The sequence below is a fragment of the Micrasema longulum genome, unplaced genomic scaffold (genome assembly GCF_059751315.1).
Source record: "Micrasema longulum isolate JH-2025_06_02 unplaced genomic scaffold, ASM5975131v1 h1tg001939l, whole genome shotgun sequence".
NCBI lineage: Eukaryota > Metazoa > Arthropoda > Insecta > Trichoptera > Brachycentridae > Micrasema > Micrasema longulum.
In genome coordinates this window covers 1-26,358 of record NW_028279113.1, presented here as the reverse complement: position 1 = coordinate 26,358, position 26,358 = coordinate 1, and the positions used below count along the sequence as shown (strand labels likewise).

At 31.9% G+C, this 26,358-nt stretch overlaps 4 protein-coding genes across 5 annotated transcripts in view; 3 read left to right on the top strand and 1 right to left on the bottom strand.

Annotated features, from left to right (window-relative positions):
• Positions 1 to 2,662, top strand: part of LOC148273480 (ATP-binding cassette sub-family G member 8) — a 69,682-nt gene extending 67,020 nt beyond the window's left edge. The window contains exon 15 of the mRNA XM_088238649.1: positions 664 to 2,662. Coding sequence (XP_088094775.1) covers positions 664 to 921 — 258 coding nt within the window. The 3' untranslated portion in view covers positions 922 to 2,662. The remainder of the gene's footprint in view (positions 1 to 663) is intronic.
• A 3,208-nt stretch (positions 2,663 to 5,870) lies between these two features.
• U2A (small nuclear ribonucleoprotein polypeptide A'-like U2A) lies at positions 5,871 to 8,995 on the top strand. 2 transcript variants are annotated; one of them, XM_088238646.1, is made up of 6 exons: positions 5,871 to 6,126; positions 6,197 to 6,344; positions 6,728 to 6,892; positions 7,140 to 7,327; positions 8,557 to 8,718; positions 8,799 to 8,995. In XM_088238646.1, the coding sequence occupies exons 1-6, from the start codon at positions 6,045 to 6,047 to the stop codon at positions 8,837 to 8,839; spliced, it is 786 nt and encodes a 261-aa protein (XP_088094772.1). In that variant the 5' UTR covers positions 5,871 to 6,044; the 3' UTR covers positions 8,840 to 8,995. The 2 variants fall into 2 exon arrangements, with proteins under 2 accessions (XP_088094772.1, XP_088094771.1); XM_088238645.1 differs by having other exon boundaries at positions 5,872 to 6,126; positions 8,796 to 8,995.
• Positions 8,996 to 12,693: 3,698 nt separating this feature from the next.
• On the bottom strand, positions 12,694 to 20,401 carry LOC148273478 (serine/threonine-protein kinase Nek8-like). Its single transcript, XM_088238647.1, has 5 exons — positions 20,286 to 20,401; positions 20,128 to 20,218; positions 18,251 to 18,408; positions 15,195 to 15,345; positions 12,694 to 13,960 (listed from the first exon to the last, which is right to left on the bottom strand). The coding sequence occupies exons 1-5, from the start codon at positions 20,348 to 20,350 to the stop codon at positions 13,772 to 13,774; spliced, it is 654 nt and encodes a 217-aa protein (XP_088094773.1). The 5' UTR covers positions 20,351 to 20,401; the 3' UTR covers positions 12,694 to 13,771.
• A 1,556-nt stretch (positions 20,402 to 21,957) lies between these two features.
• On the top strand, positions 21,958 to 24,552 carry ND-B18 (NADH dehydrogenase (ubiquinone) B18 subunit). The gene is made up of 3 exons (XM_088238644.1): positions 21,958 to 22,194; positions 22,383 to 22,551; positions 24,342 to 24,552. The coding sequence occupies exons 1-3, from the start codon at positions 22,083 to 22,085 to the stop codon at positions 24,421 to 24,423; spliced, it is 363 nt and encodes a 120-aa protein (XP_088094770.1). The 5' UTR covers positions 21,958 to 22,082; the 3' UTR covers positions 24,424 to 24,552.
• The last annotated feature ends 1,806 nt before the right edge of the window (positions 24,553 to 26,358 follow it).

Here is a 26,358-nt window from a genome sequence, read left to right as displayed (position 1 = left end):
AAATGGAAATTTCGTTAGTGTTGCCAGGGTAGATTTTTTTTTACCCTACTTTGCTCATCTAATAAAAAAACTAATGAAAATTAGACCTCGGATTAAACAACGCCGTGGAAGACATTTGAACGACATTATCTTTGAAACATCAAATATCATTCAACGTGATATAAAAATATCAGTTTTATGTCAAATAAAATTTGTTTTATATTTTAAGTTCAAAGTTCATTAATTAAATTACTCTTATTAAATGACCCTTTACTTATCTACTCTGTTGTGTCAATCAATGTTTCCGCGTGCACAATAAAATTTTAGAAAAATTAACAGATTACTTTTTTTTACCTTACATTTGTGTTATGATTTTTTTCCCATCAAGCAACATTACTCGACGACTTCACGAATACGCGCGGCGAAAGTAAGCGGGAGTGGGGGAATTATTGGACACAGTTCGATGTATTCAAATATGATTCTACGCTCCTTCTGGACTATTCTTAATTCTATGCTCACAGCATTTAAAACACCAGCTGACAATAAAATGTTATGATAAATTTGATTAATAGATTTTTTTAAATATGAATTTTCTTTTACAATTTAGTACAACTTGGTTACCCACTTATAATTTACGAACCATATATTTAGACATTTATTATTTAAAGTACTTTTCTTTTTAAGGTTCAACGACAAGATATTATAGTTCAGGTTCACTGCCCAACACCAAATGGAACTCAAGTGCTGTTTAACACAGGATACAATAGATCGAACTATTTGTGGGAATATTCCGAAGAAAGTACAATTATATCGCTTATATTATTTTGGATTATATGCTTCATCGTGTCATATTTAGCATTTGTGTTTGATTGCTGTAGATATGGAAAAAGGCTAACCAAACAATCTGGGAGAGGAAACAAATGTACGCCCAACACACCATGACCCATTCTTGATCTTTTGTTCTTGTTCAATCAGTGAAAATAATGTGTTTTATAATGCCAACTAAACAATAAATGTTTGTTAAAAATCAGCGAATTCATCAAAATCGAATCGAGGTGATTAACAATAATTATTAAGCATATATCATAATATGTAGTTTATTGTTTACAAGCTCCGGACAATAAATGGGCAATTTGTGCAATAATCGTGACCCAAAATGAAGTGAAAAGTGCAAACTATTGTTTTCTAGGAACATTATTATTTATGCAAATAATGTATTGGTAGGGGTCTACGAGTACGTTCATGGCACACAAAAAGAATATGGTAGCGGTAGTATTGTGACATTGCCCGGAAGAGTTTCGATAAAAATTGTAACTCCAATATTCAGAAATAATTACACATGTGATCTTCACAGTGAAGGGGACTAATATTGGCATTACTTCTAAATTAAAAATAATAAACCTAACAATTTTTACATATCACAATCATAAATAAATCAACTAAATTTATGTATTTATACACGCATCATTGAAAACTATAATACAAAATCAATGTAACAGTATGATTTAATAATTTAAAAGGAATGGGTACAATATTTATAGAAAAACTGGGTTATAGTCATGTAGTAATGTTGCGGACTAACGAAACAGAGTTCCAAGGTTCAAACCCCTCTTAACTACAGCTCAATTTCCATTTTCGATTACAGTTATTTACGACTAGAGTAGTAGTTGAAAATTGGCCCAAAATTGAATTGCGTATTTCAGTAAACTATGAGAACACAAATATGTAGTACATACATATGTGTATAAAATTAAAATGGAAGAATATTAATTGCGTTGAGAATATTTTCTACTGTGTGCTACAATAGAAGACTGTTAATGAAATATTGTTTTATACATAAACAATATCTAGTAACTATAAATATTTAAAAAATATTCTTTGTCAAAATACATGTAAAATACATATTTTATGTACTGAATTTTATATTTGGTGTTAACATAATATATAAAAGTTATGTCTGTTTTTTTCCAAATTAAGAGAACAAGAGGGCGCAACAAAAAAAATACAACGAAATAGTGAATAATTCGTAGCATCTTCACCGTACGCTGTGCAAATATCGCAAGCAGTTCAGCTTTATTCCTCGAATGAACGGGAACAGAAAGAGTGCCGGAAATGCTCACTTTTGTCTACTTAACATTCCATTTTGAAGACTTTTAATCAAATAAAATACATGTAACGCAAAAGCAAACACAGTATTCTGTAGAACAGAAATTTTTCTTTCGAGTGACGATATTACCTTTACCATTTTGTTTCACTTTTGGCGCTCATTTTTTAAACTTTGGAAAAAAAAACTGACATAACTTATGTTAACACCTAATAGTATAGGTATTTATAAAAAAAAATGTTTTTTGGCTAATTTATAAAGCTCTGTTTTTGTGAGAAATCATCTTAAGGGCGCTTTACAATTTCGGACTTATATATTAAACTTATATAATAGTCAGAAGGTGTGAAGCGTGGGAGCGGAGAGTTTCTACCCCGACCGCATCTCTTATCGTGCATGTCATGAACGAATACCCCTACGTAGTTTTAAACAAGTCTGTAACATACACATGGATACATTTCACTACGGTATGATGCAAGTCATTTTACCCTAGAAATTATTTAAATTAGTTTATATGTAGTTGATTCGCCATACTGGCATGTTACAAAAAAATAAATTAATTCAATAAAATATCTTATATACTAGCAGTATTTTCAATTGATATTTAAATGCATTTCTAACTACAAATAATACGTAACAATTTTATGAATACTATCCAATGATAGACACTCATATGAATCACCCAAGCAAATTGTAATTTTATCTGATACTTTTTTTAAGTAATCATCTTTCAAATTGAAAACATGTCCTCTTTCTGGTGACAGTTTTTCTTTATGCAATGAGAGAATAATAATGTACGCAAGCTGCTTGCACACTTCTTTTTTATTTATTTATAGATGCCCAGAGGGCTCTTACAATATTTGGCTAAAAAGTACATAAAGTATTGTAGTAATTATCACAAATTATAATCACAATTATTTCACTAATATGTTAATTATAAAAAAGAAAATAAGTAAAGATGAAGAGAAATCAAAAAGAAGAAAATTGAGGAGATGGCTATTCAACGGAAAGGATAACTAATTTAATAGCAGCAGGAGTGATGTGCAGCAAATCCAACAGCTCAGCATAATTATTGGCGGTTCTGTGGATGTGTGCCAGGAGAGAATGGTGGGTGATTTCTGATAGCTTAAAGTAGCTCACGAATACCTTTATGCACTGTAAAACATTTTTTCAGAAGGATAGCTGACATCTTTTCTGGCCCCATAGAGGTAGTATCCTTAAAGGATTTTAGTACCAGAAGGATTGTTTCTGGCGCGAATTCAATATTTTCTACTGACTTTGTCACTCTCAGTGTTAGTACTCGGTGGAATCGATCCATCTGGTTCTCAGATATAAGATTTTTCAAACTCCTTTGCTAAGATATTAGCTACATCACAATGAGCTTTGGACAATGTCCCCGAAATTGTTCTTTCTTAAAGCTGGTTGTACACACACCTGAAACATTAACTGTGTGTGAATATAAACTATGAAACGCTTTTGGTCTGCTATCAACAATTTTTTTTCTTGTCAGCCTTTCAGCTAAAGTAATCTCATTAGTAATTGTTCTATATGGCATGTATGTATTGTCGGATTTACTCAGTTGGTATATTTTCCAAGTATTCTTTTTTCTCAAACCATAGTCAGTATCTGTTTACCAATTCAAGGTTTGTTTTTTATTTTTCTTGATTGATATGTTAGTGGGGTAGTGATTTTGAAATCCTTCCACGCACTTACTATTTCGGTGTGGTTGTAATTGGTGATGCTCTCATTCCTGTTTCATTAATAAGTTATTATTTTTAGGTTGATTGCCATAGGTATTATTTCCTTAAAAATATTCTGGTTTTCTCCAGTTGGCCGAGAAAGGTGCTTCGTACTAATCCGCCACTAGGTAAATTTACGAGGGGTGATCCATAAATTCAGGGAATGAAGGGGAAGAGGGGTAAATAGAAAGATGGTAATATTCTCTTTAATAACGTATACATTTTCTGATCTTAAATTTATACCTTTAAAAAAATGTTATGGATTTGTCTTGAAAATACGCTGAAACCCGCAGTAATTTTCACAAATGTTCAGGAGAGTTGAAATAAGACCAAATTTTAAGACTTCAATCAACAAACTAAAATATTTTAGTGCTACATTTCAATAATTAATTACCATTTTAAATGATGCTGTTTTTTTTTTCAATGTGTATTTACTGAAATAAAGATTAAAACTCTTAAAAACTAGAAAACCAAAAAAAATACAGATGGTCCCTTTTGCCATCTGAATACCGAAATGGCCTTAAGTTGTAAATAGGTATGTTACTTTTATAACAAGTAATACAATAACTCATAGGAGAACCCGGGGTGGAACGAGGTACCAGGGCGGAACGGAAAAGGGGCAGGAAATTCGCTACGTATGACAGAGATGGATGAACTTCGTGCACAATAGTCAGTTCACTGTGCTGCGCCTTATGTAACGGTTGCTGTCAGTGACGGAGTGCGCTTAGTTTGGAATTCATAGAATGTTAGAGAAAAAGCTCGAAAGTTCTAATATTTGCTCTATTACACCAAGCCAATAGGTGTATAGATCTATACACCATTGTTTATTCAAAAATTTACATTACATGTTAATTTTAACCTACTTTTGACTGACTAAAAGTCTAGTGTTACGACCCATGACGCCAAAAATTCGAATTTGGCGCCGGGGGTCTAAGCTTACATAATCGACCACTGATGTCAGGTGTTACTAAGGGCTGGGATGACGCCACTATGAATTGCTAGGGGAGGATAGAAAGCTTTGTATCGAAAGAGAATTGTGCAAAGTCCGATAAGTGTGAATTGAGCGATAATTGATCAGAGCAGAAAATAATAATTACAGCCATAATTTCAACAGAACTTTGGGAATGGCGGGAGAAGACCGGATTAAAGGCTTATTGAAGCGACACCCTGATTTAAGTATGACAAAACTAGAAGCATCATCTGGAGCACGCGCTATGGGTTTCAACAAAGTAGCAATATTGAATTTTTGCATCTGTTTAATGAGATTTTAGAAAAACACAAAATAAATGCTACTAGCAATCTATCGCCTCAACTTATAAGAATAACTGAGAAGAGTGTATTAAAAAAGGAAAAAATATCAAGAATGCGAAAGAAGGGAGAGTAAGATAAAAAATAATATTAAAACGGAAAGAAAACCATAGGAATAGAAAGAAAGTCAAAAATAAAAAAATGATCGGAACCGGATCTGACGAAAGTACAGTTTATGAATTCCGGTGTTCTTGTAGCGTTTGCAAAAATTGGGCCCACATGTCGTGGGTGGATTTATTCTGCAATGTGCCAATGATTACTAAATTATTAACACAGATCACATATGAGAAATGCACAATGTCGTTATTTCGTTTATTTTTTCATGTATCTACAATAAAACATGCAAAAAAAATAATATTGTATTGTATAATAGGGACGAGTACCTTTTTGTGTCCCGGATTCATTTCCCATTGTGCCCCGGGGGGTGGGGCAAAATGGGAAATTTCCTCCTTTTTTTAGACACTATTTTTTTAGTAGTAATTGTGTATTAAGATAAGTTAAACATTTGTTTTTTCGTAGATAAATAAGTAAATAAACGTACAAATCGACAAATAATAATGTTATTTATTTTAAAATCTCACAAATTGCAATCGAAGTTTAGTTACCCCGTTTCGCCCCGGATTCTCCTACATAATATATAAATAAACGAAAAATAAAAAAACGTGGCACTGGCTAGAATACTTCAGTCGGAAGGCGAAAAGGCCATAAAAAACGAAGAAGAAGAAGAGTGTTGTATGTTTTATAATCCAGTAAATCCACAGACTACGGATATCTTAGTAAATCTATGGTCTGTTGTGAAGTGTGAGGCGGCTTTAGCATTTGCAAACTTAACCTAAAAAGCACGGTTTTTTTTAGTAATATAGTTTTTTTAAAGGTTTTATTATTGAAAACAGAATTACTAACAATCTGACTCTAAAATGGTGAAACTTACTCCTGAAATAATTCATCAATCAATGCAATACATTAATCCCTGTAGAGATAGAGAGTTAGATCTTCGAGGTGGGTTTTATAATATTAGTTGAATTTAACACAGGTAATTAAGATGTATTTTAACCTTTACATTTTTTAGGATATAAAATACCTCAAATCGAGAACATGGGAGCTACTTCTGATCAGTTCGATTCAATTGATCTGTCAGATAATGACATAAGAAAACTTGACGGATTTCCATTATTGAGCAGACTCAAATGCCTGCTCCTCAACAATAATCGTATCGTGTAAGTAATGAATGTAGGCAGCTTTTACACTTTTTAATATTAAAGATTACTTTATAACCTTTTTTTAGTATTTGTTTATTGAGTGTCTCATTGTCATAGTCAAAAGTCGTCATAATGCATGTATTATTTAGTAATATTTTACAAGTTTTATAAAAATATTATAAATAATATTTGGACGAATTTTGCACGAATAATATTTGGCACAGGACATTGAGCTGTTGCCAAAAGACCAATTATTGTTACAACTTATAACTAATTTTATTTTCCGCTTGTAACTGGAATCTTTTGATAAGTTTCGTATACTCGGAGGAGTATCAAAAATCTTAGGGCTAGAGTATATTTGACCGTACCGATTGTAAGTAAAATTAAATACTTTTCTGTAGGCGGATGGGTGAAAACCTGGAGCAGTATATACCGAACCTCGATACTTTAATTTTGACAGGAAATCAAATGCAAGAGCTGGGGGATCTGGACCCCCTAATATCGTTACCCAAACTTCAAACACTTTCACTTCTTCAGAATCCTGTTTCATACAAGCAGCATTACAGGTGAGTTCTATAAATAATGATTTCTGTTCTATTATATTTAAGAATTCAAAATTCCTACTAATACTGTGAATCACAAAGACTACTTTTAATTCTTAAATATTTTAAAACTATTATTGTGTAAATAATGTTTTCTTACACCCACTTTCAGTTCCTGCATTTATTATTTTTAGTTTATTTCAAGAAAACAACAGCCATTTGGACAAAAATACAACATTATAATAATATTATGATTTCAATATTACTACAGGTTATACGTGGCGTTCAAATTTCCTGAATTGAGATTATTAGACTTCAGAAAAATAAAACAAAAAGAACGAGAAGAAGCCAACCATCTGTTCAAAAGCAAAAAGGGTAAAGAACTGCAGAAAGACATAGCTAAAAAGTCTAAAACATTTGTACCCGGTGCCCACATTGCTGATGCAGCCAAAGTATCTGGTAATTAATTTTCTTTTCACTACTCATTATTCATGTTTTTTTTATTACCATCACAGTATAAGAATTAAACTCCTCCGTGTTTATTTTCATTAAAAATATTAATATTGAAAATAGTAAGAAGATAATATATGCAACATAATATGCATAATCAAATTGATATGTTTTAATCTTACGCATACAATATCTGTTAAATTTTCATTTTTAAAATGTCGCAAATAAAATTGAAACAGAGGAGTAAACCTCGGAACTTTGATCTGGAATCCTGCAACTTTGACCACAAACATTTACTTAAATATCGTTCTATCGTGCCCAAAATGGATCCGTTTTGCCTCAAGTGATATTTTTAAATTATATTTATTCATATAAATATACATAATAAAATTTTTAAAAAAGGTATCCCTAACTCTGAGGCCAAGAGCCTTGTGTTGAGTTGGGATACAACATAATGAAAAGTGAAAGCATGCATATTATTAAAGAATATTAAAAATAATTATTACATAATTTAGTGAGTCATATTTTAAGGGTTAATATTCACAATAACGTATAACTCACATTCTGTGACAAGATAGATGAAGAATACAGTTCTATGTGTATGGTGAAAATTCAGAAAAAGGAAATCGGGCAGAGATAAGTCCTCGTAGTGCAGAGGTCAGGGCGTTCGACTACCATGTTTGAGGTCCTAGGTTCCATTCCTAACAGGGTAGACGTGAAAGATGTTATTACACTGCAATTTTTCATTGTTCCTGGACTGGCACCTGAAGCATAAGACCGATCACCTTACCTTCCAAGTAACAAAAAAGATCCAGATATGTTGCAGTTGAAGTACCAATTGAATGCCCCATGCACCACTGGATGTTTATAAGGTAGTGATAGTGATAATGAATGTATACCACCGGAAATTCAGTCAGGTGTCTGGGTGGATAAATAATGCAGTTTATGAAAAAGAACCCTGGATGAGTGGTTTAATCCCGGCCCACTTGTTTTGCAACACAGAGGCTACGCAATAAAATATGTACATTAAAAAAAATATAGGTATATAAATAAAATCAAGTTGTGGCAGAGTAGAGTTGAACCTTGGACCTTTGATCCGAGAGTCCGTGACAATAGCCACGTACCACAACCCGGTTCCTTAACTATGAAACATAGAATATTTTCATAAGAATAATCTTGCACAAACATTTGTAATATACTTTTTTCTTCCAAAAATAAATTAATATTTTATTTGTCAGTTGCAACACCTCAAGAGATCCACAAGATCAGAGATGCAATTAAAAATGCATCTTCACTGGCTGAAGTAGAGCGCCTCACTAGAATGCTTCAGGCTGGTCAGATCCCCGGGCAGAAACCGGCTACTACCAATACAGGTCATCCCCAATTATCCGGGGAGCGAGGTATGTTAATTATGATGCATGCAAAACTTAAACATTTTCTTAATATAAATAAATGACTACGTTTTTAATTTTTTCAGAAGAAGAAGAAGAAGATATGGAGGTCCCTACTAATGGACATTGAACATCGTCTTTTTGGTAAGCATTTTGTGCATGGAGAATCCTGTGGCAAAGAATGACGCAGTTCGTATGGAAAATAATTAAACTGTTAAGAACCACAGATACTACTATTTTTAATTTGTCGTAATTCATGTCTCTTAATAAATTTCATAAAAATAAAGTAGTTTTTATTTGTAAATCCAAAGGTTTGAGAAGCGATACTCAAAAATTCCTTTAGTCCTTAATTTATTTAAATTAAAATGCACTGGAATCTCATTTTACATGGTTTTGAAATAACACGGTCCAAAAATAATTAAATAAAAACATTAATTTTACAATGTCTAGTAGTAATATAATTATGCTACTTTTATTGGAAAACCCTACATTGCGCTTTTACTTACATGGCATATACTATATTATGATAGTGATTGTGAATAATCTTGCTACCATTTTTGAAAAGTATTTTGATGTCATTTTATATTTAAGAAAAAAAAAAGCACAATTAATAGTAAACACTATAAATTAATAATAAACAGTAAAAGTCATTAAAATATTATTATATCAACTCATAAGTTACCTCGAAACACTTTATTTATGGGTCCTTCACACAGAAATAACTCAATTAAAAGAATTGTTTTATAATTTTGAATTCCTTACCGTTTTGTATAAATACTTGAATTTCATAGTAAATATACCCGTCTCGAAGATGTCGCGGAAGCAATGAAACCTGTCATTGGGTTTTTTTTCCAAATTTATGGATTAAAGTATCACTCGTCTTTTATTTCTATAATAAAATACAATGAACTTCCATCAAGAATTTTCACTGACAAACTTGAATGCTTTAAATAGTAAACAATTTAATTTTTTTGAAATCCCAAATTGATTTTTATGCAAGGAAACCTATCCAGCATTGTTAAAAGAACAAACAAACAAAAGGTTAGCATACTTTTTTAACACAGTACCGTGTGGAACGATCCCTCATTTAAAATAGGGTTCCAGTGTAGATTACTACTATGTATATTAATATTTATTAATGTGTATATTCTTTTTAAATTTGAATTCTTATGTGAAGCATGTAGCCACGAGGAGCCATCTTCATCCAGCTCTGTACGCCCTTGCTCTATACCAGGTCAATCGGATCACGCAGTACAGTCCATGAACAACGTCATCGAGATACCTGCGGCAGGTAGACAGTCATAAGTTTATTATGCAAGTTGTTTTCAGCAGATTTGCTTACAAGAAGTACATTAAACATCTGGCTGGTATAAAAAAAAGACAAATAATTCATGCCCCAAAACGGTAGAGAACAAATAGTGATTACATAGATAGTGAACACATATCTGATTATCTAAGGTAACTGAAATGGCTCAAAATTAGACAGCGGGGAGACTATCACTCCCTCCCACTTCTGCTTACTGTACTTCATAATCCTAACGCTCCGATATACCTTTGTGAAAAATGTCAAGCTTATCAGTTCATGGTTTACCTCTTTGTTCTTAATCTCAAAGCATCCTCTCAATTCCCACCCACTCTGTCTTTCCTTTCACGATAAGTTAGAGAAGGGCATACTTCTGCGACATATGTGGCTAAAGTATGAGGCTTTTCTTCTTTTGCCAGTGGTCAACAACTCCCTCTTTATTAATGATGCTTAAAACCTCTTCATTCTGAAGCCATGGCGAGTAAATTAAATACCTCCCAAACCCTCGGCTTAATCCCCCGGAAAACTAAAAACCTGAGGTGATCAAATCGTTTACATACCTAGGTTCCACAGTCACCAGTGACAACAATACACGGGAAGAAATCAGGAGGAGAATAATGGCTGCCAACCGTTTCTACTACGCGCTTCAGAAACAGTTACGGTCCAAACTAGTATGAAAAAATACTAAAATAATGCTGTACAAAACTCTGATTAAACGAATCCTAAAATATGCCTTTGGTCATGACAAAGAATATTAAGGGAACCATTGCAGCTTTCGAAAGAAGAATCCTCAAAGTTGTCTATGGACCTGTGAGAGTAAACAACTATTGGTGTCGTCACTACAAAAGGGAGCTATATGAAATCTACGGAGCCTCTGATGTAATCAACTCCATCAAGGTGGGGCGCTTGAGGTGAGCTGGCCATATAATTAGAATGGACAACGAAAACCCCATAAAACGCCCAACTCTCTCTGTGTCACAAGGACGACGAAGACCATCAAGGTAAAATACGATGGATGGACTGCGTCAGTGCAGATGCGACAATGTTGGAACTGAGGAACTGGAGAGGAAAGGCAGCAGACCTGCAAGAGCGGAGGAGACTCCTGGATTCAGCCAAGGCCCACCCAGGGCTGTCTAGCTTATGATGATAATACATATATGTATATAGGTACACTATATGATGAAACTTTATCTGTAAGGCTGAAATACGCTTGATATTGTAAGTATATCCATTTTGGTTTTTTAATCGTGACTGTTAATTTGATAAACTATAAGATAAATAAAGCCGCCTTTTATTTTGGTTTTAACATATAATACAAATATACATAACAAATGTTTCTCGTAATATCGCAGTTTGAGTGTAAAACCATAGTATGTGCAAATAGTGTAGTTTAGAGATACGGAAGATTGAAGATTTCACCTGAAAAACTGCTTCTTTTTTTTTCAATGAGTTAATATTTCAAACTTACTTCCCTTTCACACTTTCAAGCTTGTGACAAATGTGATTGTTTTGCATTTAAACCCCAAAAAGAAGAAATTTGCGCTTACTTCAGTTTTACACTCACGGTGCGGTATATGTTATAGAAGTCAAACAAAATTTTGTTTGTAAGAAACAGATTTTTTTAAGTGTCAAAATTCTATAAAATTAGTACTGTATGTATAGTTGCTATAAATATGAAGTAATTTTTTTAATGAAGATTGTTTACTGCAAATTATTGGTCCACTTTTTTTTACCAAATTTCAAAAAAGTAAATATATGGATTTAAATAATGTTAAAGACTTTTTATTTCAAAATTATGTACATACATTTATTTAAAGCATCATAAAATGTTTATCATTATCGATTTTATATTACTACTAGGTATATACAGGGTGTTCTTTAAACACTGTCACACCCGAAACCACGATTATCAATATGGGCAAGAAAACATAAGCATATTAAAAAAAATATTTAGAATGAAGAAATTTTTTAAAAATAAAATATTTTAAAAAACAAATGGTTGCTTACGGTGGATGGTGTATTAGACTCCCCCTTTACCCCTCCTCGTTTTTCTCCTGCAGAAGTAAGCAACCATTTGTTTTTTTCTATATTTTATTTTTTAGGATTTTAGTCAATCTAAAAATTTATTTTAATGTCCCAATATGTCTTCTTGGTTTCTTCTTGGCCAACTGATCATCGTGGTTTCAGATGTGACAGGGTTTAAAGAACATCCTGTACAATATAATTATTTTTATAGTCACATTATAATATTTTAAATTTTCAGTCACATCACTATTTACAGTGTTTCTCACATTTAGATTTTAATATAACACATAAATAATAACATCCTTATACTCCAAACTACAATAGAAAACCGCTAACAATCTTATTGTGTTAATGAGGGCTAGATATGAGAATTATTTACAAGATTGAGCCAATCTATACACTGATTTTCACTATCCGGGCTGAAACGTATAACACAATATTAACAGCAGTTTAGTATACTAGGGTTGTTTGATGGGAAGCTAGCCTTCAATAGATGGCATTACGTGACAGCAAACGCCATATTCGTTTTGACATCTGTCATCTAACACATGACTTCTGTCAAGATTTGAAGCAAAAAGAACAATTGGTTTGGTTATCACGGCTGTCGCAAGCAAGCAACTTGTGTTTTTTGTGAAAAATGGAAACGAATATCGTTCAGTGATAAGGTTCCTTCACAAGAAAGGAAAAAAATGCAGAAATCAAAGCCGAACTGGATGCTATTTATGACGAGTTTACAACTTAGCAACGTTAAACTTTGGAAAGCTGAATTTGTTCATGGTCATATGAGTGTTTTTGATGACGAACACTCGGGGCCATCAAATATCGTCACTACACCAGAAATCGTCTACAAAATCCATGATATGATTATGGCAAACCTTGATGAGAAATATGAACAGTAAAAAAATTAAAGGTAAAAAAATAAAATCTAAGTTAATGAGAAATATGAACAGTAAAAAAGTAATGTCACCTCACGATTCAAAAGTCACCCCATTCCGCGGTAGTTAAAAATGTCATTGGTAAACTAAACCTGCGAATATTTTTTTGCCATGCATGGCCAAATCACATACATATAATATGGAATAATACAAATCATTTTTATTTGATAACATATCACAGATATTAATTAATTACTATAATATTGTCACCGTTTAAGGAAGAAAATGAAGACAAACAAAATTGGGACATTTTCTACATATTAAAAAAATATATATCTCCATATTGGGTGATAACTGTAAATATTTTTATATTTTTTTTAAAAACTGTTTATACTTAATTTATAACAATCAGTTTGTCAGATAACATGCCTTAACTGGGTCAAATGTGGTTTTTAATCTAAAACACAAATATTTGGTCATGATAGTTTAGGAGCTGACATTATATAGCTGACACATACATCTACCCTATTTTCATTTGCTTTAATTAGATGAAATATTTTTAAGGTACACTGATGCATTTCAATACATGGACCTCTTAATTTAAATTCTATCTTTCTAATAACAAATATTAATAACAATTATTGGTTCTCTACTCCATCAATATGTAATCAATATAATATAATTAAAAAGATAATTATTAAAAATCTTTGGTATGTAGATACAAATACCGAATCTAGATTAAATGTTAAAATAGTATTGATTTCCAAGATACTCGCTGTAATAAGTAATTGTTTGTCTTTTCTGTAAAATTAAATTTAACTAAAATAAAAGTATGAAGTCCTGATAGATTTCTTGTCATTTAAGATTGCACATATAACAACATTGGTTTGAGAATACTTTTTTTCAGTATTTGATCAATACTACATCTCTTCTCTGGAACTACCGTCAGCATATTATCAATCATCTCCTGAAGTTGGTAGCTGTAGTAACTTTTGTTTATCGGTACAAAGTTGCCTGATACTATTTGTTGGACCAGTCCTAACAATGTCTGAAAAAAACGTTTTTTTTTTTTATCATGCAAACAATTTCTTAAAAATAAATACTTGTTTCAATTGACATTTTTTTTATTTTCTGAGAAAAAATATTTCTCTTATAAACCCCAATGCTTGTTGATGAGGTTTGATACCATAACAAAAAACACATTTTTTTAGATTACGGTATTTATTTATTTATTTATATACGGCATTTCTGCCATTTACATATATGTGGTATAAAGAGTGCTTAGAAATAAAAATATTAAAAATAAAAAAAATCGAGTATGAAATATTAATATACTCGTACTGTACACATTATTAATTACTTGAAATACATACATATTTTAAAGAAATTATACAATAACAAAATACATTAATCAATCAAATTATAACTATTCCAACCCAATCTTCTGAAGATGATTTGCTCTTTTTGATAAAAATATGTTGGTCACTTTATTTTTTAAGTTAGGCAGAGATAAACTAAATATATCAAAATGTGATGCATATTCATTCCCGGTATTCTGTAATCTAACAATAGGTGAGTTATATTGAGCTACCGTTCGAGAATTTTGACAATAAAATATTGTAGATGTTCTGCTTAATCTAGGTGGTACATAGAATGAAATCAATTTCAGTAGATCAGGGGTATCAAACATTGGTTTTATTATTTTATATAAAGTCATAAGATCGGTCGATGTTCTTCGTTCTTGCAATTTAGTTAATTTAAGAGAGTCTAAAATTTTGTTATAATTTAATTGATTAGTAGAAAAACCCATCTTAAAATTAATATATCTAAGAAATTTATTCTGAATTCTCTCAATCGAATCTGAGAAAGTGATTTGATAAGGTGACCATATTGGAGAATTATAATCTAGCTGGCTTCTAACAAGAGATGTGTAAAGATATTTTAATGTGTTTATATTATTAAAATCTTTTCCGGTTCTAAGTACAAATCCTAATAATTTTACAGCTTTGTTAGATATTTTAATAATGTGCTCTTTAAATAATAATTTTGAGTCGAACAAAACACCCAGATCGCTCACGGTAGAAACATCAGTAATTTTAATTTGATTTAACATGTAATTAAATAGAATCGGATATTTTATTACTAAGTTATTCACTCTTTTTTACAGGTAATGTTACATTACAAACATTAAAGTCATGTTACATTACAAACATTAAAGTCGTGTTTGTAAAACATTTCTCTTAAATATTTAAACACTATTTATTCTTATTTGTTATACTTACATTGGCATCAAAAGCTCTTGTGTGTGTACACATCTCATATAACAAACATCCTAGGGCCCACACATCAGTCTTAGTATCATAGGGTTTATTTTCACATAACTCCGGGGCTAGATAATATGGCGTTCCGATCACAGTCATGGCTTTCTGTTTTCTAGAAAGTTAAATTGACTTTGCATCGCTGAGAAAATATTTAAAGCTTAATCTGCCAGTTTACGGTGAAGTTAACACCTTGATAACATAAATAAAAATCCTTAGTAAGGTAAGAATATTATTTTCTTGTTTTTTTTATATTTATAACAAACATTATTGTAATGCAATAATGGTACCCAAAATACTTAGCAAATATACTATTAGTTACAAGTTCCACCAAGCCAATTTATGTGGCTTGTCGGTGAAGAACCTTTACAAAAAAACATATACCTAACTACACTATTTGTGTCGTCTTCTTCCAATACTCGCCATCTCCATCAAAGTAGATAATTTACGAACTTTAAAGAAATATTGTGTCATGCTAATCCCTGAACCTCTGCAATAATAAATTATTTAGTAGCTATGTATGTGAAATCACTTTTTAATTAGTTTCGAATATTGCAGTTTATTCCTAACTCCGCCATCTCCAATCGCCGAATCATTCCAAATCACGCCATCTCCTTAGCGGCCATATGTTGAGCATTTACCCATTGAAGTACATCTTTCGGGTCCGCCGCAATGTCAACAAGGTGTCCGCTAATTATTTGTTTCTAAGATTTAACAATGTCTGATTTCTTGGTGAATGTAAATAAATTTGCACATAATAAGGAAAGAGAGCATATTAAAAGCAGTTTATACAAATTTATAAATAAATAGGTGGAAACAAATAATATTCATAACTAAAATAAAAATACAATTTTTTAATACAAAGAGGTAATTTAAAGATCAGTAACTCAACCAATATAATAATTGCCATTTAAACAAAAATTAAAGCTGTTTTTTTTCTTAATGAGTTTCTATCCACACTAAAGCAAATCACGAAAACAACAAACAAAGTCCGCAGATGGTGATACAGTAAGGAGATGGCGGGTTTTGGAAATAGACGACTCATTTATCTAATACTAAATACTGCTAACTAAACTTAAAGGAGCGAATGAAAAAAAAGACACACAAACATTAAATAAGAAGAAATATAAATACCAAAGTTAAAATAAAAAATATGGACAAAATAGGCATAAACTTTTTTTTCTATTTAAACTGCTGGACTATAAAATCCCGTGACCGTGCAAGAATTTAAGCTATTCAAATGTGTGTTGGTGTGCAAGAAGAACAAATGATTAAATTCTTAAAGGACTTAATAGTTCTGAAAGATTATCTACGCTATGCGTATTATATACCGTATTGCCAGACATGAGCCATGTAAACTGGTAAACAGCATTATAACAGGAAATCTTCGAGGCAAAAGAAGCAGAGGAAGATCGCTCGCTAAATCTGGGCTTGGAGGGGGAGATTTAGAAAAATGAGAACTCTCGCCTTCACAGCCAGGCTCTTTAAAGAACCGGGCTTGGAGGGCGAGAACTAATCACGGGTACCCGTCACAATAGATCTTCACAGGTCGCAGTGATGTCAGAAGCTTGTATAGCACTGACCCCCACCTTTAAAAATAAGAATAGATCTTGGGGATGCTAAAATAATATCAATTCAGATTTTATAATAATTTAACATTTTATACACATTCCTACCAAAAGATGAGCTTCGCTCTTGTGCTGCGCCGTGAATTGTAAAATTCAGGAAGAAGACTTACCTTTGAATATTCATTATTTAAGGCATTGTTAATAATTTATAAACAAATATTTACCAATGAAAAGTTACACCAACATTTTTCTGATTGAATTTTTACACACATTCACAACATAAGCAAGCATTTTGGTCTGTATTCTGAACGTCAGCTAGTGGATAAAGAATGAGGAACTTCAGCCCTACGGAGAATTGGATATAAAAAAAATTATGTGAGATAGCGTGGGACGAGACAAAATACTTCTTTTGCTGTTGATTTTCATAGTTCAAACTATGCTAAATACTCACCTATTTCACGGTTCCACATGTTAGCAAACAAACTTAGATTTATTTCAATTATTAAAATAAAAAAATTAAATTAAAATCTTTACTTTTTAATCGCTTCTTTTCTAAATTATAAAAATGTTCCAAGTGTTATACTTGTTTTACTGTTTATGTTATGATACATTGCCTCTGTTACTTCAATACTTTTTATATTTAAACCCTTTATTTATTGTTAATTTGCTGCATACCTATGTTACAATTTCTTATTTAATTTTTCTTTATTGTTTCCTTATTTTCTGCCGATTTTATTCCATGTATCTATATATTCTACACTGTGTACAGGTGTTTTGTTTCATTATAATTGTTTTTCAATATTATTTTATACTTTGTCAAAGGCGTAAGCCGTCGAATGAAATAAATAATTATTTCTTACGCGAGCTAAAAATTAAAGCATTAAATTTTACAGCAAACTTTATTGAAAATGTACGAAAAAAATTATAAAAAATCTTTCAATAAAAACGCGCTACTTTGATTGACATCACTAGTTCATATGAACCAACCAATGATGTGACAGCTGTGAAGGATATCCGGTTGGCTTACCATAAACGAACCAATGGGAAGAACTAACAGAGAGACCTCCGACGTCACACGCGGAGTAATTTCAGAAATACAAAACTTTAAAAAAATCATAGCGCTAATAACACAATATGTAAAAATAATTTTAAAATTTTGTTTACATTTAATAGTCTATTAACAAATAAAAATATTTAAAAAGACACTGAACTTCCTCATTAGTGAATACGCATTGGGCATGACTGATTGTTTGGGCGTGAGTTGAGTGTCAGGGGTGAGTCTGTGTGTATTAATTGGTCGATGATGTCAGTTGTGTCAATGCTGCGAATACATGCACTGCTAGTATGTATTAATGCATTACTGGCAAGGATATATATTTCTGCAATAATATTATAGTCTGAAATTTGGAAACAAATAATACAAGTTTCATAAGGCTGGAAGTTTTTACTTACCCTAGTATTTTAGCAATACCAAAGTCTCCTATTTTGACAATATTCCCATATAGTCCAGAAAGGAGTATGTTTTCAGCCTTTAAATCTCGGTGAATTATATTATTTGTGTGAATGTGATGTACACCAAGCAAGATTTGACAAAAGAAGTACAAAATTTCCTGGAAACAAATTTTCTACTCAAAAATGATTTCATGGAAAACTTATTTTATCGCATACCAAAATAAAGTGAGCTCTATTTAATTGCTTCATAATTGAACAATAAAATTACATCTTGATATACTATTAATTTTTTATAGAATTTGGGGTAAGTTTTTATCCTACAAACGGGTTTTAAAAGAGGATTCAATACCAACTCCATCCCCAATAAAGGGTAAGGGTTTATACTCTGGAAGTTAGCTGGGATCGAGTCAATATCAATTCAATTCAAATGTACTTAAAATTAAGTTGAATTTTGTAAATTTCTTTAAGATTGAAAAAGATAAACATATGAATAATATTTTTGCTACAGATAATAGAAACTGGATAAGTTTTAATGTTACAAGTACAAATAAGTTGTGAAACCCAACTTTTCTGAATAAACACGTTGGTGAAACAATTAGTCAAATCGAAGCTTTAACTTCTTTGGCTTCATCCTCCACTACTCTCCGACTCCAGACAAGAAATAGTCGGAATCTTCTTCCCGTGTGGACCTGTCTGATATTGCCTCCTGACAGACCGCTGTGTAAACATGGTCGTAGACAGGTGTTAAGATGGTCTAGGTACTGCGCCGCAGACCTTTCGCCAAAGTGGGGTACGAAGTGTACAACCTTTACTGGACGGCGACGCTTGCATAGAGTAGCTGGCACTAGTACACAGTACATGGATTTTTACATGATTTATTTTTAAACCCATGCAAGCATGGTACCTATTAAGCCTATCTACAGTGCATCATAACTGCACCATCGGCATACTCTAGGTTGCATAGTTTTTGGGAGGAGGAGATGGATATTCCTCGATCTAGTGGAATTTATTTCCATAGAATGAAATCCATAAGGATTATAAAAAGGTGCCATACTGGTTACCATACATACATTTGAAAAAAATAGATATATATATTTTTAAATACAAAGATACATATTATTACAAAAAAATATTAACGTCTCCCTAACTATATGAAGCCAGGAGCCCTGTGACGAGTTGGGATTCAACATAATGGAAAATGGAAGCATGTATATTATTAAAGAATACTAGAAATAAAAATTACTACATAAACATAAATTTTAATAAACATCTATGCACTGTCTCGCAGCAGTCTCCTCTGCAATGGTCTCTTCCTTTAATATTGGTTTCATTTTTTACTGATTAAATTTTAGCTGGTTTAATGTTTTTCGGTTTACATATTTTAATGGACTAAATAAGTCCGTAAATAAATTATATAACTAATACATGCATATTATACTGGCCAGTTATATTACGTATCACGCAATCCTAGGCCTTTATCATGTACAAATATGTGTATAGCCAAAATCGAAAACAACATTTCATACATTTTGAGGAAGAAGATAGTGTTGCCTTTGATACATGTACTGTGCTAAATTTCCATGTGTAGCATATTCCATTGAAATATAGACAGACTTATCTTCATAGAAACTATTATAATATTTAATAATATGGGGGTGATTTAGTGTTGAAAGCACTTTGATTTCATTTTGAGTTTCCTGTAACAATTAGAAAATTTATAGTGAGAAACTACCGTTATGACGCCATTTCAGGCAGACTATCATGACATACAATCCTAGCTTCTCCCACTTTCATACACGCCATTTGATTGTATTGGCTTTTCACATATTAAGGTACAATTAGAAATAATACATATATATAAACATGATTGAACTTACTTTATACAGGTTATCAGTTGTCGAATCAATGGACACTTCTTTTAAGACTATAAAGTCATCGGTTTGTTTTTTTCGACACAAAAGGACAGTACTAAAAATAATAATCAATTAATAACAATACTTTCAAATTCTCGCACGGAAAATACATCAACCCTTACCCGTATGTGCCTTTTCCTATGACTCTCATTATTTGATATGTTTCTAATTCGCAAGTTGTGTCCATTATAGTAAAATAGTAAAGTTGATTGTAAAGCACGTCTTTATAGTGTATATTTATTCCCGCAATTTCTTAAAAATAATAAAAAGTATTGTCATAATATAGTTGCCATGTGGCATTGCCAGTTGCCATGCGTTAATTAATGTGTAATCAAGTTCCTGCAGCTTAAAAAAAATGTGTTCGTCAAACAGAAATGCACTTGGAATCACTTGGAATACTGGTAAAATTAAAAATTATTCCCAGCATTTTCTGTGAATAGTTCATGTTCTTAAAAGTCAGTAAGTAATAGATTTTGTATTTCGAATCTTAAAAACACAAAATTATTTTTTAAATAACGCAGACAATAATTGGATGTTAACAATTATCACCTCGCGTATGCTCGTCATTTTACATGAAAGTTATAAAACATCTGCGTGGTACTCTTAAATAATATTATCAAATAAATAATTTAAAATATTTAATTAAAGTGAATGGTGATTCACAAATTAATTTAAGATTGTGCAAACGCAAAGAGTACATTTGAGCATTAAAAAAATAGGAATAAACGGAATAGAGCAGTTTTATAAATGAAAGAGGTAAAATTTACTTTGCTTAATTTATTTTTTATCTTGTTTTGATTACATTTATGAGCACACACTATTTATAAATGTGTTTGTTTTTTTTCTTATATTTAAAATATATTTAAGTAAATTACTATTCTTCCATTTTAATTGTATTATTTTACTCTATTTTCTTACTCTAAAAAAAATCTTTAAACTATTTTTTATGTTTATTGTTGTATACGTATACAGTATTATGTCTGTACTCTTCTTATTTGATTATTAATTAAAACTAATGACACACTATTATTGAATAGTTTATCGGGACAAAATATATCTTAATACTTGAATAAAGACTCTATGAAAAAAAAAGGATGTTTTTGGCCGATGTTATCATGTTTGAGTAGAAGGTGGCCTCCGTGGTGCAGTGGTCAAGACGCTTGACCCACACACGGAAGGTTCCGGGTTCGATTCCCGGTGAGAGCACAAAAATTAAAAAATGTGATTTTTCTCAAGCCTGGGTGTTCTGTGATGTAATTCACCACTGTAAGGCCTCCTGGCCTGTTGTGGTGCAAAAAAAATAAGAAAGAAAGAAAGAAGGCTTTAATAAAAGGGAAAAATGCATACTTTAGACTTCACTTTTTTACTTTTTGCATTGTAACTTTTAGACTCGCTGCTTCAAAATAACCCACAAATATCGACCATCAACTCCTCATATAACCCGATAATCTTATTACAAATTACATGGCTCCTCAGATGAGAAATCTTCAGTAACTTGTAACCAGCATTGCCAACCCTACCGATTTATTTTTCAGTATATTTACCGATTCTGGGAACATAAATCTACCGGATTCGATGGAATTTCTTATGATTGTTAAACATTTGGTCATATTATAATAAAATATCAATCTAAATCTTGACTTCCCTCCTCCCCGACATGATCGAAGATACCGTACAGAATATACCGAATATACCGGAATCTACCGATATAAACTGAATATACCGAAATCTACCGATTTATTTTCAGAATCTACCGATTCTTGCTTTTGCTTTTCTGGAGGTTGTCAACGCTGTTTGTAACAATCTTCACTTCAGTGTTTGACATTTTCCACGATTTGACATCTCCGATTTCAACTTCTAATAAAGTGTTGAAAAATTAAATTAGTAATTAAAATAGTGCTTTAAGGCACCTAGTAAATATGGGTACCTATTTCAGTCAATATCAAAATCCCCCGGGAGTTGCTCCCATGGTAACGGATACTCCTTCATTCGACCCAAATTATGGGTTTTCTGGGACCAGAAAGGAAAGGGGTAACAGTTTCTTATTATTATGTCAAATAATTATTGATGCTCTATCTTCATTAAAAAATATTTTTAATTTTCATGCCTTGAATGATATTTTATTAGTGCTCTGGCTTTGTTGTTATTATTTAGTTTCAAAATTATTACATAACGGCTGTACTTCCTCATAATGTTGGTTTATAAGCATTTGTTTTCAGTAATGGTTGCTACTGAAGCGGAAATGATATCAGCTAAAGTTCCGTTGGAGGACCGAGATTATTGTGCACATTTATACATTGCTTATAAAGATTGCAGGCAAAGGAAATTTCCATTTTTATATAGATGCGCTCACGATAAACACACATACCTCACTTGCGAATATGAAGAGTAAGTATGTTATGTTTAAGATATCTAAATTCATATAACTATGGAAAGACGGGAGTCAAAACACAGCATAGTATTAAAAATAGCTTTTTTAATGTTTTTTATTAAAAAAATATTTGGTGCAACAGGTGCAACATCTGCTTTTATGGGATTTTTGTTGCCAACAATTATCACGAGTCGCACGATGTTAATTACAACACCTTAGAGTCTAGATTGTGATATCAGAACAGGGAATGGTCTAGAACTTTCTGTTGAACAAATTTCATTTATACCCGTCATCATTAAGAAATAAAAGAACTTCAGCCGAAGAATTGTTTCATTGTTAAAGGATTTATGAAAAAAGCCGCGATTTCGAAAAAAACAGCACTTTAGAAAGCCAAAATCATATGGTTTCCTTGCTTTCAATGTCACCATGGTTGTTCAACATATACATCAATAACCGTATGAAAGAATTAAAAGATTTAAGAACGGGAGCAAAAATGAGTGACATAACTGTTAATTGTCTACTGTATGTTGATGATGCTGTAATTCCTGCTAGCAACGAAGTAGACCTGCAATTCTTGGTAAGAAAAGTCTACAATGTATGCAAGAAAAGCGATTAGCTAATGAATGTTGATAAATCAAAAGTAATGGTTTTTGAAAGAGATGAAAATATAACTAAATGTGAGATCAGTGTGAACGGAGATATTCTAAATCAGGTAGAAGAATTTGTGTATCTGGGAAGTATGTTTACTCAGGATGGAAAAATTGAGAAATATATTAAAAGGAGGGTGAGTGCCAGAAACAGGGTGAACGGCGCACTAAAATTTACCTTGGCAAACAAATCTTTGTCGGAGGAGGCAAAACTAGCAGTTGACAATGGAGTTCTGGTGCCAACCCTAATGTGTGAGAGCGAAGTATGAAATTGGAAAAATAATTATGAAAGTAGTTTGAATATGATGATATGTGCACAAATTCCGAGATCCATGCACTACGTAAGGCTGAGACAAGTTTAATCGACAAAATCAAGAAAGGGGTGCTGCGTTGGTTTGGATATGCAGAGCGAATGGACAGTGAAAGAACAGCTAAAAGGATCTACGATACAAATGTTGATGGATACAGAAAAGGAGGAAGACCGGAAAAGACGTGGCATGATCAAATCCTACAAATACTTGAAGGTTGACATGTCAAGAGTAGGAATCGGCATGCGTGCATAAGAAGATGTATGAATGTAGAGGATTACGAGGTCAGTATGAAAAGACAGAGTGATATGACATTCTTTCCTCTCTGCCTACCCCTACGGATAAACCATGTGATGGTTTGTTTGTTTCTCACAATCTTTCAGTTGACTTGATACGATGTAGTTTTAGAAAAGCTAGGTTGTCGTAGACTTCTTCTATCAATAAATTATTCATTATACTTTCTTCTGCCTAATGTGCTACCGAGCTTAGCAGAAACTAGGTGGCCTTCTCTAAAATTTAATAGGATCAATAGTGGTTGGAATTGTCAATTAGTCAGTAGGTGAATAAGAGTGAGAGAAAACTTCCCCCATACACGTTTTTTTGTGAATGGATTTATTTGGCCAGTATTTTGAACTGAAAATTATGAATACCGTTCTGTATTTTTTTTTTTTTTTTTACTGTTTGGAACTCAATTTGTTTATTATCACAATGATTTATTTTAATTGTATTCATGATTGGTCCCAAAGATTTAGTTAAAACTATGTTTAATCCCTTAAGTATCAACATTTGGATATAAAAATAAAACTAGATTCGTTTTGTTAATTTTAATCTGTTTTTTATTGCTTGTTTCAGTTACATTCTGCGAATGAAAGAATTTGAACGAGAACGTCGCTTGAGGTCGAGAGAACACCGTCTCCTTGGAGCAGCTGCTTGAATTATGTTTTAGAAAATTATCATGCTCTTTTACTCTCATGTTTACCGGAGCGAATTAAAGTTTTGCTTGTACATAAAAAAATATTGTATCACTAATAAATAGTTACCCCCTATGTCACGGGAAAAAGTATTTATTTTTGCATATTTATTTTATTTTATTGAAATGAACGGCGCTTAGTGCCTTTTACATATTAGTTGCAAATACAATGAATTGTAAGTAAAATACAGCATTTAAAGCAAATTAATACCAAACAGTTATTTACAAATTAAGAAGTCTAAAAAACATTAACAGAATGTAAAATATAATATAAAAGATAACGCCTTCTAAAATTTATCTCCATCAAACGCTTTTTGCAGATCGACGAAAGCGTTGAAAAGCTTTTGGTTTTTAGCAAGAAATTTTTCTGTCATGTTTCATAAAGCAAATATTTGATCCATACATCCCTTTCCATTCATAAAACCATTTTGTATATACCACACTCTATCTTTAGTAACTTTTCTTACTATCTCAATCAGTATTCTTCTATACATTTTGCCTACAACGCCTAAAAGGCTGATAGCTCTATAATTTCCTCATTACACCCTAGAGCTTTTTCCCCAGTATGGAGGCATAAGAATAGCCCTTCTCCAATCTGGAGGAGTGTATATTCTTCCTCTAAATATGGGTCAAAAGCTTGTGCAGCTGTATTAAAATTATTTCACCGCTTGCCCTTATAACTCTGTAGTAATATTGTCAAAATCTTGCGCTTTTCCATTCTTCATATATTTGGTAGCACTTCTTATTTATTCCATACTTATCTCTGGCGTACAATCATCTGCATCACCTTACTTGAGAAGGTATTGCATTGTTTATATTTCTTGTGTGTGTTTTATACACCTATTAAGTATTCCTTCCTTCTTGTTTTTATTCCGCCATCTTTCGTTACCATTTTTCCATCTTTTCCTATTACTGCTGTCATACATCCGCTTTCATTACTGCTTTGAGAATTTTTAACCACTTTCCAGAATATTTTATTATTTTCTTGGAAGTTCTTGATAATTTTGATTCCCTTTTGTTCCTTCAGCAATTTATTTCTTTTGCTCACTCCTTATTTCTCTCTCTTCTTACATTCAACATACTTTCTACTAACCGCTAACAAATGTACAAAAATTAATTCTTAGAGTGATGCTTTGATGTCCCCCAACTTTCCCATTTGAGACATTGTTTCAATTTATGAAGGTACTAAATATTTGACAATTTCAAAAAAATAAGTTATTGACACATTTTGGGTCATGTGCATAGAATTAAGAATAATGTCATGTGGTTACAAAAATAGATCCCAGCAGAATGCTACGAAGTTTTCCTGTAATTTGAATTATTCAATACCAAAAACACATACGACTTTCGCTCAAAGAAATTTCTTTTTTGTGGCCCCATGAGTGTTCAATGTTCTGGATAAACATATTAAGTTCTCGAAAACGAAAGCCATTTTTAGGAGAAATGTGCAAACGTTTGGATTTTGTCTAAGGGAAGACCATTGCAGGAGACTGCTGCGAAACATTGCATAGATTTATTATATATGATACTTTTAATCATGTTGTCTAGATGTTTATTAAAACGTATGTTTATGTAATATTCTTTAATATGTATGATTCCACTTTCTGTTATGTTGTATCCCAACTCAACACAAAGCTCTTGGCCTTATAAAGTTAGGGATACTTTATTATTTTTTTATAATATATGAATAAATCAATTTTTCAAAAAAAGGTCTTCGTCAATAGGTAAAATTTAATAACTTTGTTGTATTTACTAATTTTCAAACAACCTTTTACATACTAGTACATTGAATACAAACAATGTTTGCATAAATGAGAAATATCAATATAATAATGAACTTTTTATATGCGAGGTTTTCATAATAATACGGATATCTCATCAATTTACATTTATTGCAAT

Coding starts and splice junctions, on each gene's coding strand:
- U2A (XM_088238645.1), top strand. CDS start 6,045: ATGGTGAAACTTACTCCTGAAATAATTCATCAATCAATGCAATACATT. Junction 6,893..7,139: donor TCATACAAGCAGCATTACAG/GTGAGTTCTATA, acceptor ATATTACTACAG/GTTATACGTGGCGTTCAAAT. Junction 7,328..8,556: donor TGATGCAGCCAAAGTATCTG/GTAATTAATTTT, acceptor TTTATTTGTCAG/TTGCAACACCTCAAGAGATC.
- LOC148273478 (XM_088238647.1), bottom strand. CDS start 20,350: ATGGACACAACTTGCGAATTAGAAACATATCAAATAATGAGAGTCATA. Junction 20,219..20,285: donor ATAGGAAAAGGCACATACGG/GTAAGGGTTGAT, acceptor TATTATTTTTAG/TACTGTCCTTTTGTGTCGAA. Junction 18,409..20,127: donor CAACTGATAACCTGTATAAA/GTAAGTTCAATC, acceptor ATTTGTTTCCAG/GAAATTTTGTACTTCTTTTG.
- ND-B18 (XM_088238644.1), top strand. CDS start 22,083: ATGGGTACCTATTTCAGTCAATATCAAAATCCCCCGGGAGTTGCTCCC. Junction 22,195..22,382: donor TGGGACCAGAAAGGAAAGGG/GTAACAGTTTCT, acceptor ATTTGTTTTCAG/TAATGGTTGCTACTGAAGCG. Junction 22,552..24,341: donor CTCACTTGCGAATATGAAGA/GTAAGTATGTTA, acceptor TGCTTGTTTCAG/TTACATTCTGCGAATGAAAG.